Below are 20,535 nucleotides of genomic sequence, written 5' to 3'. Positions count from 1 at the left end.
GAGGACAGCAGTGCTGTGGCATTCAGCATGCAAACAGAAGGTTAGCATAAGTAGCTAATGCATAATGCGTAAAGCAACACTGCAGTTAGTCCCTGGACTATTTACATGGCTTAAATGACACTTTAAATTTCTCATGATGCCAAACATCAACCCAGAGATCCATATGGAAGTACAAAACTTTTTTTTTTTTTTGATTAGTCTGGCAGATTGTGTCACCAGTACAGCAAGAAACAGAATGAAATATAACTACAAATAAAGAAAAGAGTCAGTCTTCTGAAAACACAATGCACTTCTGGTTAATTAGTAATCAATTCATCCATAACACCACTGTTTTACTCCTGCTCCCAAAATACAGCATGGAAAGAACAAGGTTAAAGACAAATTTGGCATTTGGGGTCAGTTGCTCTGAGAGAAAGAGAAAAACATAAATAGTGGCGGGGTTTATGTGTGTGTGTGTGTTAGGGGTGCAGATGACAATTAAAGGAACACTCCACCAATTTTAGAAATAGGGCTTGTTCAACTTCTTTGATACATTTAGATATGTGGACAAATGCATTTTTGTCTTATTGCATGCATTGTTTTAGCTTGGCAGGGTCGCCGCTAGCTTAGCATTTACATTTATGCATTTAGCAGACGCTTTTGTCCAAAGCAACTTACAACTCAGGAGAACAGGAAACGATCCATCAAGAAGAGGCAAAGAAACACAAAAAGTGCCCCAAATACCAAGATTTGTATACCGCTCAGAGTAGCAAAAACCAGAAAAGGGAAGAGGAAAGGAGAAATAGAGGAGGAAAGAGTTTTTTTATTTTTTTATTTTTTTTTATGTAAGATTAAGTGCTCATGGAAGAGATGAGTTTTTACCTGTCTTTTGAATGAAGCTTAGCTTATCATAATGAATGGAATCCTATGTGGCAAGCTAGCATGTCCTGATAAAGTGATAAAAAAAATTAAAAACCCACCCAATTTCTTCTTGGGGCCTGCGTATTCACAACGAGTACAAATAGCGATGCCCATTAAGATTAGCCGATTTCCTAGGCAGATATACTTGGGACTATATTATGGGGAAGCACAGGCGAAGCACTGCTACTTGCGCCCAAGTAGCAGTGCTTCGCCTATGCTTCCCCATCACATAGTCAGTATCTGCCTAGGAAATCGGCTAATCTTAACCTGCATCGCCATTTGTACTCGTTGTGAATACGCAGACCACAAGAAATAATTAGGTGTTTTTTGTTTTGTTTTTGTTTTTTGGTCACTTTTACTCAGGACATGCTAGCTGACAACATAGGATTCCATTCATTTTGCTAAGCTAAGCTAGCGTCGACCCTGCCAAACTAAAACAATGCATGCGCTGAGACAAAAATGCATTTGTCCACAGATCTAAATGTAGGAAAAAAGTTGAATAAGCCCCATTTCTTAAAACAGTAGAGTGTTCCTTTAAGAGACGTTTATGTGCTAGTTAAACTTATTTCTCCCTTTCTGTAATGTGTACAAGACAACTATCATAAAGTTTTATCACTGAAGTGATGATCAAATAAAATATGAAGTAGAATGGTGACAGATTTACACTCAGAACACCTTAGTGCAGAATGACTGTTTAGATCCATCAGGAATGCTTTCTATTCCCATAGGCAGCAATGGTGAAGAACAGCATATGCAGAGCATTACAATTAAAACAACATTATAATTAAGCCTCTTTACACCGCAACTACAAAATGCAACCTCATATTACATGTACCAAAGCTTACTCGAATGCAAAATGTAAAAATGTCATGAGCATGAAAAGTACAGGCATCAAGGATGCAAGAGAGTTAATGTTTGTTTGTTAAACACAGTGACGTACCGAGATAATCTAGCTATTATGGATTCTAGTTATTCTGTCCACCCACTGAGCAAAAGCAGTTGAATCTGTATTGGGTTTGTACCATTTTTTGGAGTTTACATTTCTAATAATAAGTGATTTCAAACTTCTCAGCTGTACATACTCCTGAAATAACTTTCTGCGTCAGGTCGCAGTGACTCAATGGAAAGACAAAGCCAGCAGATTCTGCAGGTTTTGCTCAGTTTGCAGGTTGTGCTTAGGATGTGACCCTTACAGCATAAAGGGGCTCATCCTTGTTTTAAGGCTTCAGAACTGTCCTAATGGCACACAATGGAAAAAGAAAAGAATTATAACAGTGTATTCATGTTTTAGCATGTACTCACTTGTGTAACCCAGTAATTCTACATACCAACGAAAAAGTAACACTTTAAAATAAGGTTCAAATCATTAGGTAACGAGGATTAACAATAATCAGTGCACATTAATTAAATTAAATGTTCATATCCTACATACACTAATATATTTTTAGCATTACAAGCTGTATAAATGAACATTAGTTATGAACAAACATGAATTTACAATGAACAATAGCATATTAAACATTAAACAACAGTATAGTAACATTAACATTAACTTGAACTAAATACTGCATATTAGTTCATGATACCTATTGCAATAACTAATGTAACTGAACCTTACTATAAAGTGTTAACGAGAAAACTGACCAAGTTAAAGAACTGTTCTGGATTCCATGTCTAAGTGTAGTTAGCAAAGCAGTCATCTGAAACATCTGGATGATGGCACTAACATTTTGCAAGCAATGTACAAATCTCATGTATTAGATATTTGAATATACAGTATATAAGTCTAAATGCTTGCTTTCAGGCTGATGGCATGAAACAGTTCACTTACATAAGTTTATGTTATACATAACACTGGTGTTTGGTATGATAAAGCATTTTTGCAAAATGAGACAATTTCAGGCATTTTCTCGGCCCTTCAAAGAAAATAATTGCTCAGAATAAGAAACAAGAAACACAGTTTATATAGAGACCAGCTGCTCCCCTGCAGTTTAGTTGGACCGGTCAAGGTACTCATGCTCTGCTGACCTTAGCATAAAACTCATTTTCTTCTGACCCGTCAGGATTCATTGGATCTACAGGAGCCAGTGTGCCGCAGCAGCCAGCAGCAGAGCCGAGCCCAGGGTGGAGGCTAGCGAGGTGGAGAGGGGCCCACCGTTGAACACCAGCTTGTAGGACACCACCTCCTGTTGCAGACCGTTCTCCTCCACCAGGCAGCGGAACACGCCCTCCTTCAGAGGCAGGTCAGGGGTGGGTGCCAGCACACAGGAGGAGCCAGAGATGGTGCAAGGATATTGCTTGACGCAGTTGTCTTTTTTCCAGCGGTAAGTGGCATGATAGGATCGCACGGGGCATGGTAGCAGGACCGGGCCATCTTTATCCACTACAACTTGTTTGGGAATGGTACTGCGTGCCTTATGAGCTGTATCCCACAATTACAGGAACATTTTAGTGTATTTGAAACCATTTTTAATACAAATACTTTTAATTTATATTTAAACAATACTTTTTAAAAGTTTGGGGTCAGTACGATTTTTTATGTTTTTTGTCTATATTCGATAAAAAAAAATAGTAATATTGTGAAATATTTTTATTTTACAATTCAAAATGAATAGATTTTATTTTATTCCTATACTGGCAAAGCTGAATTTTCAGCATCATTACTCTAATATAATACAGAAACCAGTCTAATATGCGGATTTGGTGCTCAAGAAACATTTTTTGGTGCTCAAAAACTGTTGTGCTGATTAATATTTATGTGGAAAGCATAATAAATATCTTTCAGGATTTTTTTGATGAATATAAAGTTATTTGAAAAATATTTTTGTAACAATGTAAAAATATTAACATAAATATATAGCATATATTGCAGACATGATACTATTATTAATGTTTGTCTCTTCTGAACAAATCACTTGATTAACTTTTACAGAGCTACAATAATTGTATTTATTTTTTATTTTAAAGTTTTTAAGTGTTTAGTTGTCTATTTTTTTTTTTTTTTTTAAAGATGCTCAAAAAGAAGCCATTTTCAATGGCATTAAATTCTGTTAGGTCAATGACTTTCAGGGGGGGAAAGAATTATATGGCGTTATATTAATATAAAACTATATTTAGAATGAATGCAAATATGGGTTTCATTGGGAATTTGGGGAGAAGAAGCTGAGACTGTTTGGAAATCTTTCCAATTCTAAGATGCTATAAAGGGTTCAGAGATATGACAAGAAAACCTTTAAAAGTCTAAAAGACAATCTACCTGTAGCATCGCCGCAGACCGAGGCACTAGAGTGGTCAAGGGTCTGAAGAAGGTTACTGATTTCCAAGTAAGGAGAGAAAAAACAAAACAAAAAAACTCAGATATTTTGTAATGCAAACAGTAATGCATCATTGTGTCGGGATATTTGTGATTGCATATCTACCCAGTGGTAACGTTGTAGTTTGCTGGGATTGCAGTACACTTCCTCTTGGACGGGTCCCACGCACAATATGGATCTCGTGAAAGGATGCATTCCCTGCAACTGACTCCATAGCGACCACAGTCAGCCAGGGGGAGGCGCTGCACTTCAAGCTCTGTGCCAATATATAGATGACCCTGGCAAAAAGCAGAATTCAGAGGTGAAAGGTTGCCATCTGGCTCCCATCAAACTCTATTTTAAATATCTGTGTGAACAGCCTTTTAATTACTCTCTCACTGTAATGTGCAAATAGTGACTCAAAGCTAAATATAACTGTATTTCGGCGGAACAATATGTCCTACCACTCAAATTGGCTGTGAGTTCGCATCATTAAAATGTGGGTCTGTACCTTTTTAGAGTCAATGGCCATGTTAATGACGGGACTATCGTCTTGGAATAAAGAGTACTGCGCTATGATAAAGGCTCCTTCTATGGTATGGAGCACCTTCAGGACTTTACCCTTTTCTGTATAGGAGACACAGGAAAAATTGGATTAGAAAATATAGAAGAACAATAATAGAATGAGAAGAAATTATATTGGTGCAATTTGAATAAAAATGCAGTACTATCATGCTGGCACATTTCTCTGCGATTCACAGTACCTGTGCCCAGATAGATGACGCTGTAGTGTTCATCATTGACAGCAAAGACTGTGTCTGCCACAATTTGTGTGAAGTGGTCATGAACTGGCAGTTCCAGAGGAGTTTCGTCAACTGGGGTGATCATGTCCTCAATCTCAGGGTGATCCTTGATCACAGTCAGAATCTTCTGGTTATGAGCCTGAGTGTTGTTCTTGAAAGCACACTGGATAAATGCAAACCACACAAATGAAGAATCAGGTTGTGCCATTTTTTATGAAATTTTATGCTAGTATTTTATAAATGCATTCAAAATTAATTTAAAGGCACAATATGTAATTTTTGTTTATTCGAAACAAAGGGGTAGCTTGATGACGGCTTGATTAGCCGTTTGATTAGTTGTCTTCAGCTCTACAGCCAGTAGAAAATAATCCAATGGGACTTGGGCAGAAATAATATTCACAGATGAGCTAATGTATTAAAGATTTATTAACGTTACTGTAGTATGAAGCAGGGTGGGGCTGAAAGCTTTTGGATCGGAACAAGGCCACTGGGGCGATTGCTAATAAGAGACAAGCGCGACCACAAGCAAAGCAGTGGAGCTTTTATTATGTCGCAGATGAGCACTTAAGCTTCTTCCGGCCATGCATATGTGGGGTAACGCAGTGCTGTTTTAATCATATTAGATATATTTGAGTGTGTTAAAAGTTATAATGCTACTCTGCGTTCGCTCGGCTGCTACTATAAGGCGTTTGTTAGACACTGCAGTAAGCTAGATCAATATTAGACATGGTAAAAACATGGTACTCACAGTAAATCAAGAAAACGAGATTTAAACAACAAGACTAGCTGTGTTGAGTTGAGTTTTCTGTCAATGCATGTATTGCTCACCTCTCTAATAAAACACTTAATATACTAAAGCGTCTTAAGTGTTTCCATGGTTTCTGCAAAAACAAAACTAGAAATTGAGGTAGCACGTGTATGTTGTTATTGATAGGCGACGCATGGACGCTTATTTCTCTGGAAACATTCTTGTAAACATTTGGGAGTACACAAGTTAACAAAATATATAACACTGTTCTAGTGGTTTTTGGATATTTTAATCCAAAAATCTTACATAATGTGCCTTTAATAAATGTAATAATATTTATAACAACATGACTGTCTGTTGGCACATAATTATGCCTTGACTGGTTGATGTTTCGGTGCGCTGTACCGTTCCAGGACGAGGGGCCGCCAAAGGTGCGTTGTAGCCCTTCAGTTTGGACGTAGAAAAGGCTTTGTCAATATCTTCAATGGAGTATGCACACACTACAGTGGTGTTCCTATAGAAAGACATACACATGGAAAACAGATTATAATCAACAAGTACAGATAAAAGTAATGAGTGAATAAGTACAGTAACCATGCAGCATAAAATGATGGCCGATTATTATTTTAATGTTTTTGTAACTGTTTATTGTGTTTGGTCTTTCATTTTCCATTTTTACTGTCACCCTGCCTGAGCTAGTTTGTTAAGTTGTCACTATGGTTACTCATTTTATTAGTCATTATAATGAGCTGAATGAAAAATATATTTATTCTGAGAAGAAAAATTACATTTATCAGTGTAAGAAATGATTAATGTGTTTAATGATTACCTGTAAGTTCATTTTAATGTAAAAATAGATTAAATGAGCATGCACAATTAAATAATCCAACTGATAAATTTAAAAAAGGAATGTATTTTTGATCAATATGGTATCAATAGTTCTTATATATATTGTATACATTCTTATATTATATATATGTTGTGTACATTCTTATATATATATATATATATATATATATATATATATATATATATATATATATATATATATATATATATATGTATTAGGGCTGTGCAATATATCGAAATTATCAAAATATCGCAAATGAACATATCGCAATATACATATCGCAATGGCATGCAATACCTGAATGATTTTCCTGGGTACTTTAACATTGGGAAACGTGTACATTTTAGGTTGACTCATATAGCAGAGAATCGACAGGGCACATGACTTTTACTTATGTGACTTGCTTGATGTTAAAAAGAGTTACTAAATGCAAAAATTGCACAAACAACTCCTTGCAGTCCCGTGCTGTCTGACACACACACCAAAACGTGCACGGAAGTCATCGACCCTAGTTCAGGAGTCTCTGTTTACCTGGATGTTCTTGATGTTAAATTTTAGGTTGATATAACTGTATGTTACCAAGTCAAGCAAAGAGTTTTTGGTATTTAAATATTTGCATTACATTTTTTGTTTGCTAACATTGTTGTTAAAATTGTATTTTTAGATTTGTGACAAATTTTTGTTGACGCGATGCTTTCTTTTCCCAGAAAGAATGTAAAACACATCATTCTCAGTTTTTAAAAAATTTAAGATATAGTTGAAATAGATTTTACACACAAATAGCAATATCGTATCGCATATCGAATATTGCATTATTTAACAAGGTATTGCATATCGCTTTTTTCTTCAGTATTGCACAGCACTAATGTGTGTGTGTGTATATATATATATATATATATATATATATATATATATATATATATATATATATATATATAAAAGAAAGTTTGAAGTAAGCACAACTAACAATGTTTTGAGTAATAAAATCTATAGATATTTATATTTTGATGCCTTACCAGAGGCATTATCCAACAACCTGATGTCAAATGTCTTCTTACTCACTTTTAGACTTTACTTACCAGGAATTGGAGAAGAGGCCATATATCAACCCAGTGCGGAGATCAGAGGTCAGAACAAAGGCCTGTTTGAAGTTGTTGTATTGCACAGGAGTTCCAGCTTTCCCACACATCACACGTGCCTTCAGGAATGTAGTCCAAGAGTTCGGCAGCATATTCGGAAGCCCTCCCTCATCAACCTGAGCCACAGATGCAAATGTTATCACAAACCTTGAGCCCTCAAGCAGTGTATCTGAAGCAGGAATGGATTAAGGGCTTGTTACCATGCAGACTCGTCCTATCCGAGCCCTGTAAGGCTCTTCATCAAGTTTGGCTGTACTGTTGACCTCACTGAAGAAGAAGTAGATCTCATCTTTGAGTTTCTCTTTGTGTGGTATCACAGCGGCTCCTGCAAACTGGGGATCTGAGAGAGAGGGTGAGAGTAGATTTATTATTTTCATAGACTCCTTGTGTTAGTCTTTAAACTTTTCATCTTAGTTAAAATGTATAGTGTTTAAAATGCTTTCTCTTAGCCCAGCTTAATATGTAGAAATTTAAATAAGACATTTCTAAGATGATCTCACCATAAAACTGTAAACTGTGGCATTGCTATCAATATTTGAAAGACACAAAATAAATTATTCATTATATAGATATAATATATATATTCCATTTACTACCTTTAAAATCTTTTGGGCTCAGTAAGATTTTAAGAATTGAATACTTGTATGCATCAAATTGATCAGTGACAGTAGAGACCTTTAGATTATCACAATAAGTATATATATATATTTCAAATAAAACTTTTAAATGTTATATTCATCAAAGAATTCTAGGGAAAAAGTATCACGGTTTATACAAAAATATTAAACTTTAGAACCATTTTTAACACTGATAATAATAATAAATGTTTCTTGTTTCTTCTGATTTCTGAAGGATCATGTGACACTAAAAACTGGAGTAATGGCTGATGAAAATTCTGCTTTACCATCACAGTCAGGAATAAATTATATATTAAAACAGAACAGTTATTTTAAATTGGAATAATATTCCATTTTGGTAAACATAAGGGGCTTGTTTCGAAAACATTGTAAAAATCTATATATTTTATTATTATCTTTAAAATTTACTTTTATTTTATTTTGGGTCAAATTTTTAAACAAACCCTGTTTTAAGCTGACATAGCAGGCCTGGATCCATTAGCTCTGTCCTTCAAGAAAATCTCAAAACTGCTAATGCAATATAGATAACCGCTTTCAACTCACTCTGTAGCCATTTATTCTCTGTCTTCAGCTGCTTTTTGGATCCATATGTGCGACGGATAGAGCCAGGCTGTCCTGCAGCCGCTGACAGAGCAGAGTACAGATTCCCATCTACATAAGGAGAGAGAGATAAGTATATCCATCAGCCAAAGCTTTGCGACTATAGTCCCGTCAAATCAAAGATTCCCTTAAACTTTGATTCAAATTTAGCAATTTTTGCAATACTTTGATACTTTGAAAACGAGGTCTGCGAAGGCACTGCAGTGCAAACTACTTCTTTCTGACTGACAGATGGAGACATTGTTGAGACATGCAACTTCTTTCAGCATCAGTGTTGACCTTTCAGCTAAACTCACATGGCATATGAAATACTCATCTTTGTATCTGACATTTAAAACCCTTAAGAAAAGGGCAAGATCTCTTTTGTCGTGTACTACAGGGACTGTTGATCTCTTTGGAATTTGTTCTTTTACATTTTCCTCTGATACACACAGTGTTTTCTAAAGAGATCTGACAAGATTTGAAGCTTTGAACATGTCATGCATTGTTTTTACCAAACAAATCTCTGTTCTCTGAGGGATTTATGTCAGGTCAGAATGAAATTAATTAAAAATGACATAACAGTCTGCTCTACTTCAGAAACAAATACTCATTAAAATGAAAGAACTACACAAAATAACAAAAAAAACATTCTCTCCCATCTTCACATTATCTCCTTCATCCATTCCTCTCCTCTCTCTCTCTACCTGCTGACAGACTGATGGAGCGCTGAGAAGGGAAAGGTGCCAAGATGTTAGGCGCTACTATTTCCCCTGGAATGTCCGTCAGTACACTGTCATTTACCTGGATGAGAGAGATGACATGATTATTCAGTAATTCTTAGGCTTTTAATAAGAAAACAGCAGTGACACGGGAGCACTTTGAGAAATCATACCACTTTTTAACAGGAAAGGTACAGAAAACTTTTTTCATAATATAATTAATCTACTAAGTTCTCCTAAATGGCAGTAAAAGTTCTTTGTTACAAGTTTTCTCTTAAAATCTATTCACAAAACTGCTGAGAGCAACTTTTAGTAAGAGAGAATTCTTAAGCTTAGAGTAAAGGCGGGGTTGACCTTGTTGCTATGGATGATGTCATCATGCTTGCTAACTATGACCACAGTGATTGGCTGATAGGGGAGGGCTTTTTGTCAGCAATTTAACTATAGAAATATTTTATTGAACAAGGTTTCCTATTAAAATAAAATGTTTAAAATAAGAATGTTGCCATATTCAGATAAATATTCAAAATAAGAATGTTGCCATAAAAAAATAAAATAAAATAAAAATTAAATAAGAATGTTCCCATATTCAAATAAAAAAATTAAAATAAGAATGTTGCCATATTCAAATACATTTTTTTAAAAGTAGGCTAAGTGTCACTAATTAAACTAGTAAATGTTCAGCTAATTGTCAGCCTCTTCCATGTCTGTTGTTTTTGTTAAAAAGTGTCTTTGGGTGGATTGCAGCAACAGCCATTAGGATTGTTTGGTGATTTGGTCTTAGTGACGTAGGAGTCCTCTTGTCTTGACTACTCCTAGCATTTTGTGGATTTAGGAGCTAGTTTTAGTGCTAAAATGCTTTGTGAAATACCCTTAGAGCAAAAATGTAGGAGTCCTAAAATTAGGACTGACATGCCCATTATTTTTAAGAGTTTCTCCTAAATTGGCAAGTTAGGAGCTACTTTTGGCCTTAAAATGTTTTGTGAATACAGCCCCAGGATGTCAAACTGACATTTTATTGTACTACTTTCAGTATCCTTTTTATTCTAAGCACACAGTTGTGGAAACGGTTAAATGATTCGGTTATAAATCACACCCACGGCAGAGGGACAAAAAAGTGTTCACAATAATACAGAAGCAGTTAAATAAATAGCCTGAATCCTGGAAAAACAGCTGAGCTCAGCGGAAAAACTGGTGTTTTTCCTTCACTTTTTCATTTAATCCATAGAAACTGTTAAAGCGAATGAAATAGATTGAGTAATGTTTCATTAGTGTCTTTGCAACATAATTTGTTTTATTAAAGGAACCTGAAATGTCTGCATTTAGCAGTTGTGAACCTTTTCACAGGCCTTTTGTCTACATAGTTAGACCCAGGCCCGCTTCCAGAATCAAATCACTTAGGGTGCTTCTGAAATTACTGAGGTGCTCTAGTAAATTGCAGATAGGGTAAGCAATGGCTCCATCAGCAGTGTACAGTGAGAAATGTATGATTATTTATTTAGTCATAATTTTTTACCAATAACTAGAATTTCAAGAATATTTTGTCTATTACACTACTACATTGCTCAAATAGGTTACTAGTTTTTTAACATGTCACCTTGAGAACCAGAAAAAAAAGAATTTTGATTTTGATTTCTCCCCCCTGGTCATTACATTGTTTTTGACCATAAAAAAAAACGAATATTTTTTTTTAATTCCTATGTTATATAGAACTCATTTATTGAGAAAAAAGGCATAAATAGACAACAATGGGATTTTTTATTCTATTCACCAAGTTCTTTATATCCAAACTTTGTAAAAAGATTATTTTCAATGTTATGAAATATTAATTTGATATACCATTTTACTGTAATTCCCATTCCAAGCACTGTATCTCATTTGCATATGAATGTGTTTTGGGACAATGTGTAATTTAAAAAGATGTGTGATAATATGTTCATAAGAATATTCAGACTTAAAACTGTGTATGTTGTCAGATAAATTCGCTAAAATATAATGTCCTGGTGAACCCTTTATTCTGGGTCTCGGGGAGATATTTCTTTCTCGTGCAGAGTTGCCTTTATATTTAGATGTCAATTCCAAAACTTTGCTGCATGCAATTGGCCGTCGAGCCTCTTAGCAAGAATAGTTTTAATCAATGAATGCTATCTGTAGCCTCGAAAGCGAGCTAAGGTAGCTATACCATTTCCAAAAGGATGTTGCTTTGTCAGTTCATTGCGATCTCACATAGTTCCGTTAAAAATTAAAAGCCTAAAAACTGCCATTTTGAGCGGTGAGATTATGATCTAGCACCCCCATAGAACTGGGCCTGCTTTGGCCGATATTGTGATTTATCATTAAAGGATTGTCTTTCAATATATTGATTATTGCAGAATTGCTGGATCGTGATATTGGTATCGTGAGCCGTGTATCGTATCGTGAAGTACCCTGTGATTACCACCCCTAATCCTAATCGTGAACACTTTTGTGGTTTGCTTACAGATGGAGTTTAAACTGCTTCTGGATTGTGAGAGTCACATATATAATTGCAGGTAAAACATCTTACCAGGAGCCAACAATTAGGAGAACCTGCTCTTGTCCCACACACCACGACCGAATCACCGACTTTCTCAATTAATGTGATGAAATTATCACACTCTGGCTATAGAATGATGGAAAAAAAAACACGATATGTCAATGCGAAACATACAGACATCATATAAATTACAGAAAGAATACAATTGCTAAACACAGTATGCCATCTCATTGTGGGCTTTCTTTTTCCTTTTTCTACACTAATTGGATTTTGCAACTTCAGCATAAACAACCCAACAATCACCTTTATTTAGATTTTAAAGGAGCCCATCACTCATGTGTTGGCTTTCTGTCTGTGCCATTACCCTTAAAAAACAACCTCATTCAGTCAACTCTGAATGTGATGAGTGATGACCTGCTCATCACAGATGCCTATTTCTGTAGATGTTGAACCAGGGCAGTGAATCGAGCCAGGCTCCCGCTAGCATAATGAGTGTCTGTGATAAATCTTCTGATTACAGTCAATTTCAGAACTCACTATGTATTATAATAATCCAGCTAAACCTTATGTGTGTAATTCACACAGAGGATTTATGAGAAATGGGTAACTGGACACATTGTGCTAGTCACTAGTGCACAGTTAGATTTGCAAGTGATTTGAATCGCACAGCTTAAATGAATCAAGATAATCCTTTTCTTTGCATGAAATGGCAAGCAGCTTGAGGTCTGAACTGACGGAATATTGTGGGATGGTCCCTCTTACCTTCAATGCTGTTGATTTAGAGGCGCACATCTCTTTTGCATTGTCATCCATTACCACAGGGATCTGTGAGCACATCAACAACATTACTAATAATGCAGCCTTGCCTACATAATAATGTTGGGATGAACTGTTCTCATCATTTTAGAGCTATATTCTATAATTACAATGAGAAAACAGTACATAAAATGTTATGGCTATAGTAAAATGATGATAAGCTATAACTATCCCTCCTTGCTTTTATGCAACCACAAGTATTACCTCCATTAAAGCCTTTGTTCTACTTCATAAATAATAGCACGGTTTTGTTACTTGATGAATACCAGCTATCTAGGTCAGGATTTAGAGCAGTGATAGATCTACTTTAGCTCCAGGTTATGGTGTCATCCCCCCTACCTGCGTGTCATGCACTCCTTTATCACTGAAGCTGAGCTTATGGATGACCCCTTTGCCCCCCACATACAGGACATCAGTTTCCTTTTGGTGGTAAACCGCCGTGTAGTTCTCCGGTTCCATGAAGCGAAACCGAGGGGATTCTAAAGATAAATAAAATACAATGTTTTTGACAGTCTTAATATGTTGTACATATGGCAAAAATGTATAATTTACATCTAGTAAATCAGTGGTTCTCAGCCGGTGGGTTGCAATTCAGTAATGGGCCACAGGGGAAAGCAATGCAAATAGGATACGAAAATAAAAAGGCTTCTTATATGAGCCCAAATGCTTCCTCTTTCTTTTTTTTGTTGAGATCAAAAGCTGTGCATTCGTTTAGCTTTGTTTTGGTCTAAATTCATCACTTGTTTTATAGTAATATAAATCTAATATTTGGTCCTGTGTTGATCACAACTGTGCTGTTGTACACATTTGCTGTTGTCAATTTTTCACTTTAGACTGTTCTATATAAATAATTTTGCATATTGTTGGACCTGTGTTTTTGTTAAATATTAGGCTAATTATTATTGAATTGCACAGCAAAATCTGGTTTTAGAGCAAAATCAGCTGAGAACTATACAGATCTAAATGATTAGCTCAAATGCCTTAGCTGCGTTTGTGGGCGTTTTTCATTTGACCTAAATGGAGAATACTGTCAAATGTGGTTGTCAAGGGTAACCGCAAAATTACATTTGTTTTGATACAGCATTGTATAAAGCGGAGCTTCGCGCTTATTTCATAAAACTAACACGTTTCAACAGGTGTTTGTCTCGGGCTGCGCTGTTAGAGATTTCATCTCAATCAATAACTGGCTATTCGAAGGGGGGCTGAGGGGGTCGAAAAAGCCTGCAGACCAGTCTGAGCCGGTTTCTATTTGCATATAAAGGTCTCTTTTTCCATAACGCAATAGTTTATCAAAAAAATGTGTCTCCCGATCGCATCCTTCGTGATCCAAGAAGACGTGCGCTGAATTGAGGAAGAGTCGTTGTCCATGGTGCTGAAGTGAGCGTTCAAGACCAACAAGCTCATTGGAGTCTCATCTTGGGCTCTCACGGTTTCTCATATGTGTATTTGTGAGAGGTTGTAGTATCCCGTAAAACCGAGGGGGTGACAAGTTGGTGTTTTTAAGCAAATACATGGCCCATATTGGTTTTATCTACATAGAAGTAGCCTATGTGAACGTGCTTAGAATAAATAATAAAGATTGGTTTCGTGGAATTTTCCATGGGCTATTTCTGCATCTGCGAGTGTGTTTTTCTCTGGATCGCATGTTGTGCCCTGTGTCTTGGAAATGCATCAGTTGCTGCAGTGCCATCATTCCCGTTAGCTCGCGCACCTGCATTGCAGCTCTGTAGATTGCGTCCTATGCTATTCTTAAAAAACATACCCACTTGCTGCGTATTCTACAGGAAAATTGCTTCAAAACAGCAAAGTCATTCAATGCATCTACAAGTTAAGCTAGAAAGCGAATGGTCGTTTCAGAAAATTACTTAATCAGTTGCCTCCGGGAAGATTCAGGAGCTTGTTTACTCATATGTGCTAAGCAGACTACGCGCTCTTGACCAACCCATACACCATAACATGTATTAAGGAGATGTTACTATGACTACACAGTCAAAAATGCTTCCAGCATCCTTGCATGAACCTGGCTACGCTACCGGCAACGTAATTAACGATGAATTAACTGTTCATTTTACTGTTTTTACTGTTGTATCGGCTTGTGTACTCTTAACCATGACTAATATCAAATACGTCATTATGTAAAGTCATGACGTGCAATTGTTTTTTTGTTTTGTTTTATAAAATCCATAACTTGCTTCAATCGACTAACATTGCGATCTTACTTTTTTCTTTTTACTTCCTAATGGAAGCCTATCAGACTTATTACGCAGCATTTTTTACCCGAGGCGCTAAATTAAGATTAGCAATTTCTGCTTCAGAAAGGATAAACATGACATCCGGAGCCGAGGACGAGACATTTCCAGACCTCTCCACATAATCCGTAGCTGAACCGAACTACAACATTGAAGAAAATCAAGCCTTACCCATCACGGAAAATTTCAGCCGAGGTGATTTTTCGGCCAAAACCACAGAGAACAGGGTCACCAGTACGAGTAGATTCATGTTTCTAAGTGATGCTTTAGTTCGAGTGACGAAACGTTAATATATGTCTTATCTCAGAAAAAAGGCAGTTGTTTTGCAAATGTGTGCGTGATAAGCGGGCGCTTCCTTGTCTCTCAGACCTCTGTGAAAATCTGAGCGGTAATTGCCTTCACGTCACACCTTCTGAAAGAGAGAGAAGGGCGAGCAGACATGCGCTCACGAGGATTGACAAGTAGAGAGAACTAAACCCTTTATGTAGTAGTTTCATGCATTGTAATGCATTTTAATTAAATATATTCCACTGTAATACACTTCCGTTTGTATATCTCAGACACTATAAATACAGCTAACATTAACATTTAGAATATTCTCCCCCCATCTTTGGGGAGATTTTAAATGTTTTAACCTTTTACATGCAATATTACATCTCTAGATTAACCTTGTTAATCACGAGAAACACCCTGCGATATCCTGCATTTAGAAGTTAATGACAGAGAGAGAGAGAGAGAGAGATGTCCGTGCTGCGTCTGTGCAGTGTGTGAAAAGCAGTGCATTAATATAGAACGGTGTTTTAACTGACTGGAACTACTTGTGCATTACATATTTGAAGGCAAGCCTTCCAGACAATCACAGTTGAGTATTCTGACAGAAAATGTCGTCTGTATACATAATAACTAATATTTACGCCTATATGTAAGGCCAGTACGAGCATGGACCAGTAAGAGCTGTACTTGTAAACCTCACTCGCCTGGCCTCAAGAGGAGGCGTATAGCGACTGACAATAGACAGAGTGCGCCTCCAATGCCGGAAACCTTGGTCCGAATGTTGCTTGGAGCTGGTGGAATAGGACTGATGCTGACATATAATTATAATAATCAAGCTTAGCATTAGTTCCGACTCTCAGCTGATCCACGTCTACACTCTGCTAAAAGTGGTTCTTTGGCTTGCAATCATAGGGGAACCACTTTAAGACTTTAAGTGCTGTATAGCACCAAATCTTGGTGATTCAGTGGTTCTTCAGCAGTTCTTCGCCAGTTATTTGGGATGACTGAGGTGCTATATAGCACCGTTACTATATACAGAGCCAACCGAACTTAGCCCCGCCCACAACATTTTTAGGTCGGGCGGTTTGGTCTGGCCTCGATCCATAGAGGAGTGATTATCCCCAGACAGAAACTGTTCGGGCCAATGAAATCATCAGGGCGGGCTTTAGACGATGACGGACAGATGATCAACAGTAACGTAATCGTCATCAAAGGGGCTTGGATTATATTTTTTCTAAGCCTAAACGGAGAGCTTGTTTGTAGGCTATATGCATTTACCTTCACTGTTTCTCTCAAAAATGATGATCATGTTGGCTGTGTATCATTAAATTATTTTATTTTTTTACAACACCGGCAAAGATCGTTTATTCCAGTGCACGTGCAGAAAGGGTTGCCAAGTTTTTACAACAAAACCTGCCAACTACTAGCCCTAAACAATAGCTTCTCAGGGGGTTCTCCGGGAAAAAAATGGTATTTGGGGGGTAAATGTGTGTTATTTTGGCATGGTTGCCTGATAAAATTCGCACTCATATCACATAATAGTCACTTCAACCCGCGGACGTAGAAAAAACACGGACTCCGGCAACACAGTGCAGTTGAGCTCTGTTGACATTTGACTACTAGCGTAATGCATCACTTCGTTGCTCTGATTGGTTGTAGGTCTATCCAATTGAGGTCTTTCCTGGTACGGTTGAGACACGACTCATAATCACAGCTTAATGGAGCAGTTTCAGACTCATATTCTGACTAGAATTAAGTATGACCACGTCAGGCTAGTAGGAATACGAAGCTATCGCAGCATATAAGGTCCTTCAGTATATCAACAGCTATCACAAGAGCTAATTAATCTCCCCCATCCCCAGCTCCTCCTGTTCTCCAGTCAGGATTTGGCCTTCTGATTTCCCTTTGAATCAGATTAATTTCTCTAATTATGTTGTATATTAAATTATTGAACATCATGATATCTGCAAAACATTTACAAAAATATTGGGACACCCCTCCAAATAATTGAATTCAGGTGTTCCAAAGTTTTTTTAATGTAAGATTAAGCGCTCATGGAAGAGATGAGTTTTTACCTGTCTTTTGAATGAAGCAAGTGATTCTGTCGTGCGTATGGAGGATGGAAGATTGTTCCACCAACCAGGAACAATGAAAGAAAAAGTTCTGGAGAGGGATTTCATGCCTCTCTGTGATGGTACCACAAGCCTTCGCTCGTTAGCTGAGCGACGGCTTCTGGTGGGGGTGTAGACTCGTAGGAGTGAGTCCAAGTATGCGGGTGCTGCGCTTGTGGAAGATCCATAAGCAAGAGTCAGAGCTTTGAATTTGATCCGGGCAGCGAGTGGTAGCCAATGCAGAGAGATGAATAGAGGCGTGACATGAGCCATTTTGGGCTCATTGAATACAAGACGTGCAGCAGCGTTCTGGAACAATTACAGCGGTTTGATTGCGCAAGATGGAAGTCCAGCCAGAAGCACATTGCAATAGTCAAGTCTAGAAATTACCAGGGCTCGGACAAGAAGCTGTGTTGCATGCTCCGTAAGGAACGGTCTGATTTTCCTGATGTTGTGCAATGCAAACCTGCATGACCAACCTGTCTTTGAGATGTGTTCTTTGAAGGACAGCTGGTCATCAAAGATTACTCGGTTTTCTGACCGACCCTAAAGGAGTAATCAAAGATGAACCTAGATGATGAACAAAGATGAACAAAGATGAACCTAGGTTGCCTGCTGTTGGTGGTATTATAACAAAGTTGAAACAATTGGGAACAACAGCATATCAGCCACAAAGTGGTAGGTCATGTCATATCACAGAGCGGGGTCAGCAAAAGCTTTAGAGGCACAGTGCGGAGTGCGCAGAAGTCTGCAACTTTTTGCAGAGTCAATAGCTACTGACCTCCAAGCTTCATATAGCCTTCAGATTAGCTCAAGAACATAGAGTAGAGAACTTTATGGAATGGGTTTCAATGGCTGAGCAGCTGGATCCAAGCCTTATATCACCAAGTGCAATGCAAAGTGTGGGATGCAGTGGTGAAAAGCATGACCCCACTGGACTCTAGAGCAGTGGAGATGTGTTCAATGTAGTGAGGAATCATGCTTCTCTGGCAATCCGATGGACGAGTCTAGGTTTGGTGGTTACCAGGAGACCGGTACTTGCCTGACTGCATTGTGCCATGTGTAAAGTTTAGTGGAGGGGGGGATTTTTGTGTTGTGCTTGCTGTTTGGCCCCTTAACTCCAGTGAAAGGAACTCTTAAAGGGGTGGTAAAACACGATTTCACTTTTCTAATTTTAGCTATTGTGTAATGTTGCTTTTAGAGCATAAACAACATCTGCAAAGTTACAATGTTTAATGTTTAAAGCAAAGGGAGATATTTGCATTTAAAAAAAAAAATTCTAAGGACTATAGATATTCCTCCAGGGTTGCTGACATCACCAGCCCTAATATTTGCATAAACTCCTCCTCCGAGAATTTTTTTGTGTTGCCCCCTCACCACTTCGCGCCCTACGTGCAGTGCAGCGTGTGATACGCGTGGTGGGAGTGTCGGCACTGACACAGTGTTGTTGCCGCAATGCAGGCGAAATGCTGTTATTTTCATCCGGATTGTAGGTCCTCTTTATTCAGCCTTCCTAGGGACGGAGGAGTTTAGGTTAAAATGGTTAAAATGTATTTTGAATTAATTATTCATAATAATTGTCTCATAATTATTATCCAAATCTCGCACAGAATCTCTGTGCTGCAAATTTTACGGAGGAGAGCTTCCACAAGTTTGCAAGTTCAATGCAGGATTCGCACAACGGCTTGTCCTGAAAGATGGAGAAGTTCCAACTTTGAAAACGGGCCACAACCTGTAAGTACGATTTATTTTTCCTTGATGTGTTTTCCTGTAATATTTCGTATTGTTAATTGTACGTTGTAGCAAGGAAGTAAACAAATGACAACGCTGTTTGGCTCTACAAATCATTTTTTTAAATGCTCATTAATACTTAACTTTATCCGACAAACACCCAACGTTACAAACTTTTTTTAAAATCTTAACAGCAAACTTGGAATTAGTGTAAATTATTCTTTGATTAGAGCTTTTATGTATTGTTTATCTACATGCTTGTTTACCTACAGGGATGCTAAACATGATTCTGTGCTACTATAGTAAAGCCAATGATTAGTATTTGTTTTGGGTTAATAGTTCTTGTGACAGATAAAAAATACAAAAGTCTACAGTCTACAGTCTTTACAGACTACCGGTAAAGGTAAGGGGTTTCCAAAAAAATGTGCACTAGGCGGTTAGGGAATCACAACAAACCAATCTGAGCCCATTGTGTATTTTTGAGGGACCGGCTTCATAGAACCCGGAAACCATCAGACCGTTTTTACAAAGTTTCTAGTTTGGAGTTCGAGCTCAAATCCTTCCCCCCGGACAGCACGCCAAATATGCAAATAAATTTACTCTATATAATTATATGTAAGTGTTGTAAAGTGTTGGTATGGCATACACAAACAGGGGTGAAGGGCTGGGTGTTTGCAGTTGAAATGAGTTGAGTACAACGTTGGCAAGTGATGTTTATTCAGACAGCTGTCTCTACACACATGCTCCAAGTTAAATTCAAAACAAAAATAAAGAAATAAACAAAACACTCAAATTAAACAACACAATACATAAAGACATATGCTGAGAACAGCAAACTAGTCATTAGGCCTCATCTCACAGCATAGCCGTACATGCTACAGCCCTTTGGCTGTCCCTGGCCCAACTAGCCTCAACCAACAAACACTCAAGCTGGTATAAGCAAATTTATAACACTCATGGATTTTACCACCTACAGGGGTCGACTCAACTAACACCCATAACACAAGAATACTGGTTTATATTAACAGTGCTATCACATTCACATTTAAACAATTAAAATCATGAATATCATTGATCACACTGTAAACAATACTAAATAAAGAAAATATAACAATCAACTAAGTCTGGGTTCAATTGCTGCCCTAGACATTGAGACATAAATCATAAT

At 37.4% G+C, this 20,535-nt stretch overlaps 1 protein-coding gene across 1 annotated transcript; it reads right to left on the bottom strand.

The window, feature by feature from the left end:
• Nucleotides 1–1,182: 1,182 nt before the first annotated feature.
• On the bottom strand, nucleotides 1,183–15,896 carry si:ch211-113g11.6 (uncharacterized protein LOC559008 homolog). The gene is made up of 14 exons (XM_067448518.1): nucleotides 15,424–15,896; nucleotides 13,343–13,482; nucleotides 12,950–13,012; nucleotides 12,218–12,313; nucleotides 9,658–9,754; nucleotides 8,915–9,022; nucleotides 7,934–8,073; nucleotides 7,674–7,849; nucleotides 6,150–6,258; nucleotides 4,958–5,159; nucleotides 4,705–4,820; nucleotides 4,320–4,492; nucleotides 4,157–4,212; nucleotides 1,183–3,322 (listed from the first exon to the last, which is right to left on the bottom strand). Exons 1-14 carry the CDS (start codon nucleotides 15,500–15,502, stop codon nucleotides 2,976–2,978), a joined length of 1,902 nt encoding a protein of 633 aa, XP_067304619.1. The 5' UTR covers nucleotides 15,503–15,896; the 3' UTR covers nucleotides 1,183–2,975.
• Between the last annotated feature and the right edge of the window lie 4,639 nt (nucleotides 15,897–20,535).

Source organism: Pseudorasbora parva, chromosome 7, assembly GCF_024679245.1.
Source record: "Pseudorasbora parva isolate DD20220531a chromosome 7, ASM2467924v1, whole genome shotgun sequence".
NCBI lineage: Eukaryota > Metazoa > Chordata > Actinopteri > Cypriniformes > Gobionidae > Pseudorasbora > Pseudorasbora parva.
Note: the sequence above shows the minus strand (reverse complement) of the source record. Positions and strands in the feature narration are given on the sequence as shown.

Coding starts and splice junctions, on each gene's coding strand:
- si:ch211-113g11.6 (XM_067448518.1), bottom strand. CDS start 15,502: ATGAATCTACTCGTACTGGTGACCCTGTTCTCTGTGGTTTTGGCCGAA. Junction 8,074..8,914: donor AGAGAATAAATGGCTACAGA/GTGAGTTGAAAG, acceptor CCTCTCTCTCAG/ATCCCCAGTTTGCAGGAGCC. Junction 4,493..4,704: donor TGGCCATTGACTCTAAAAAG/GTACAGACCCAC, acceptor GCTTTTTGCCAG/GGTCATCTATATATTGGCAC.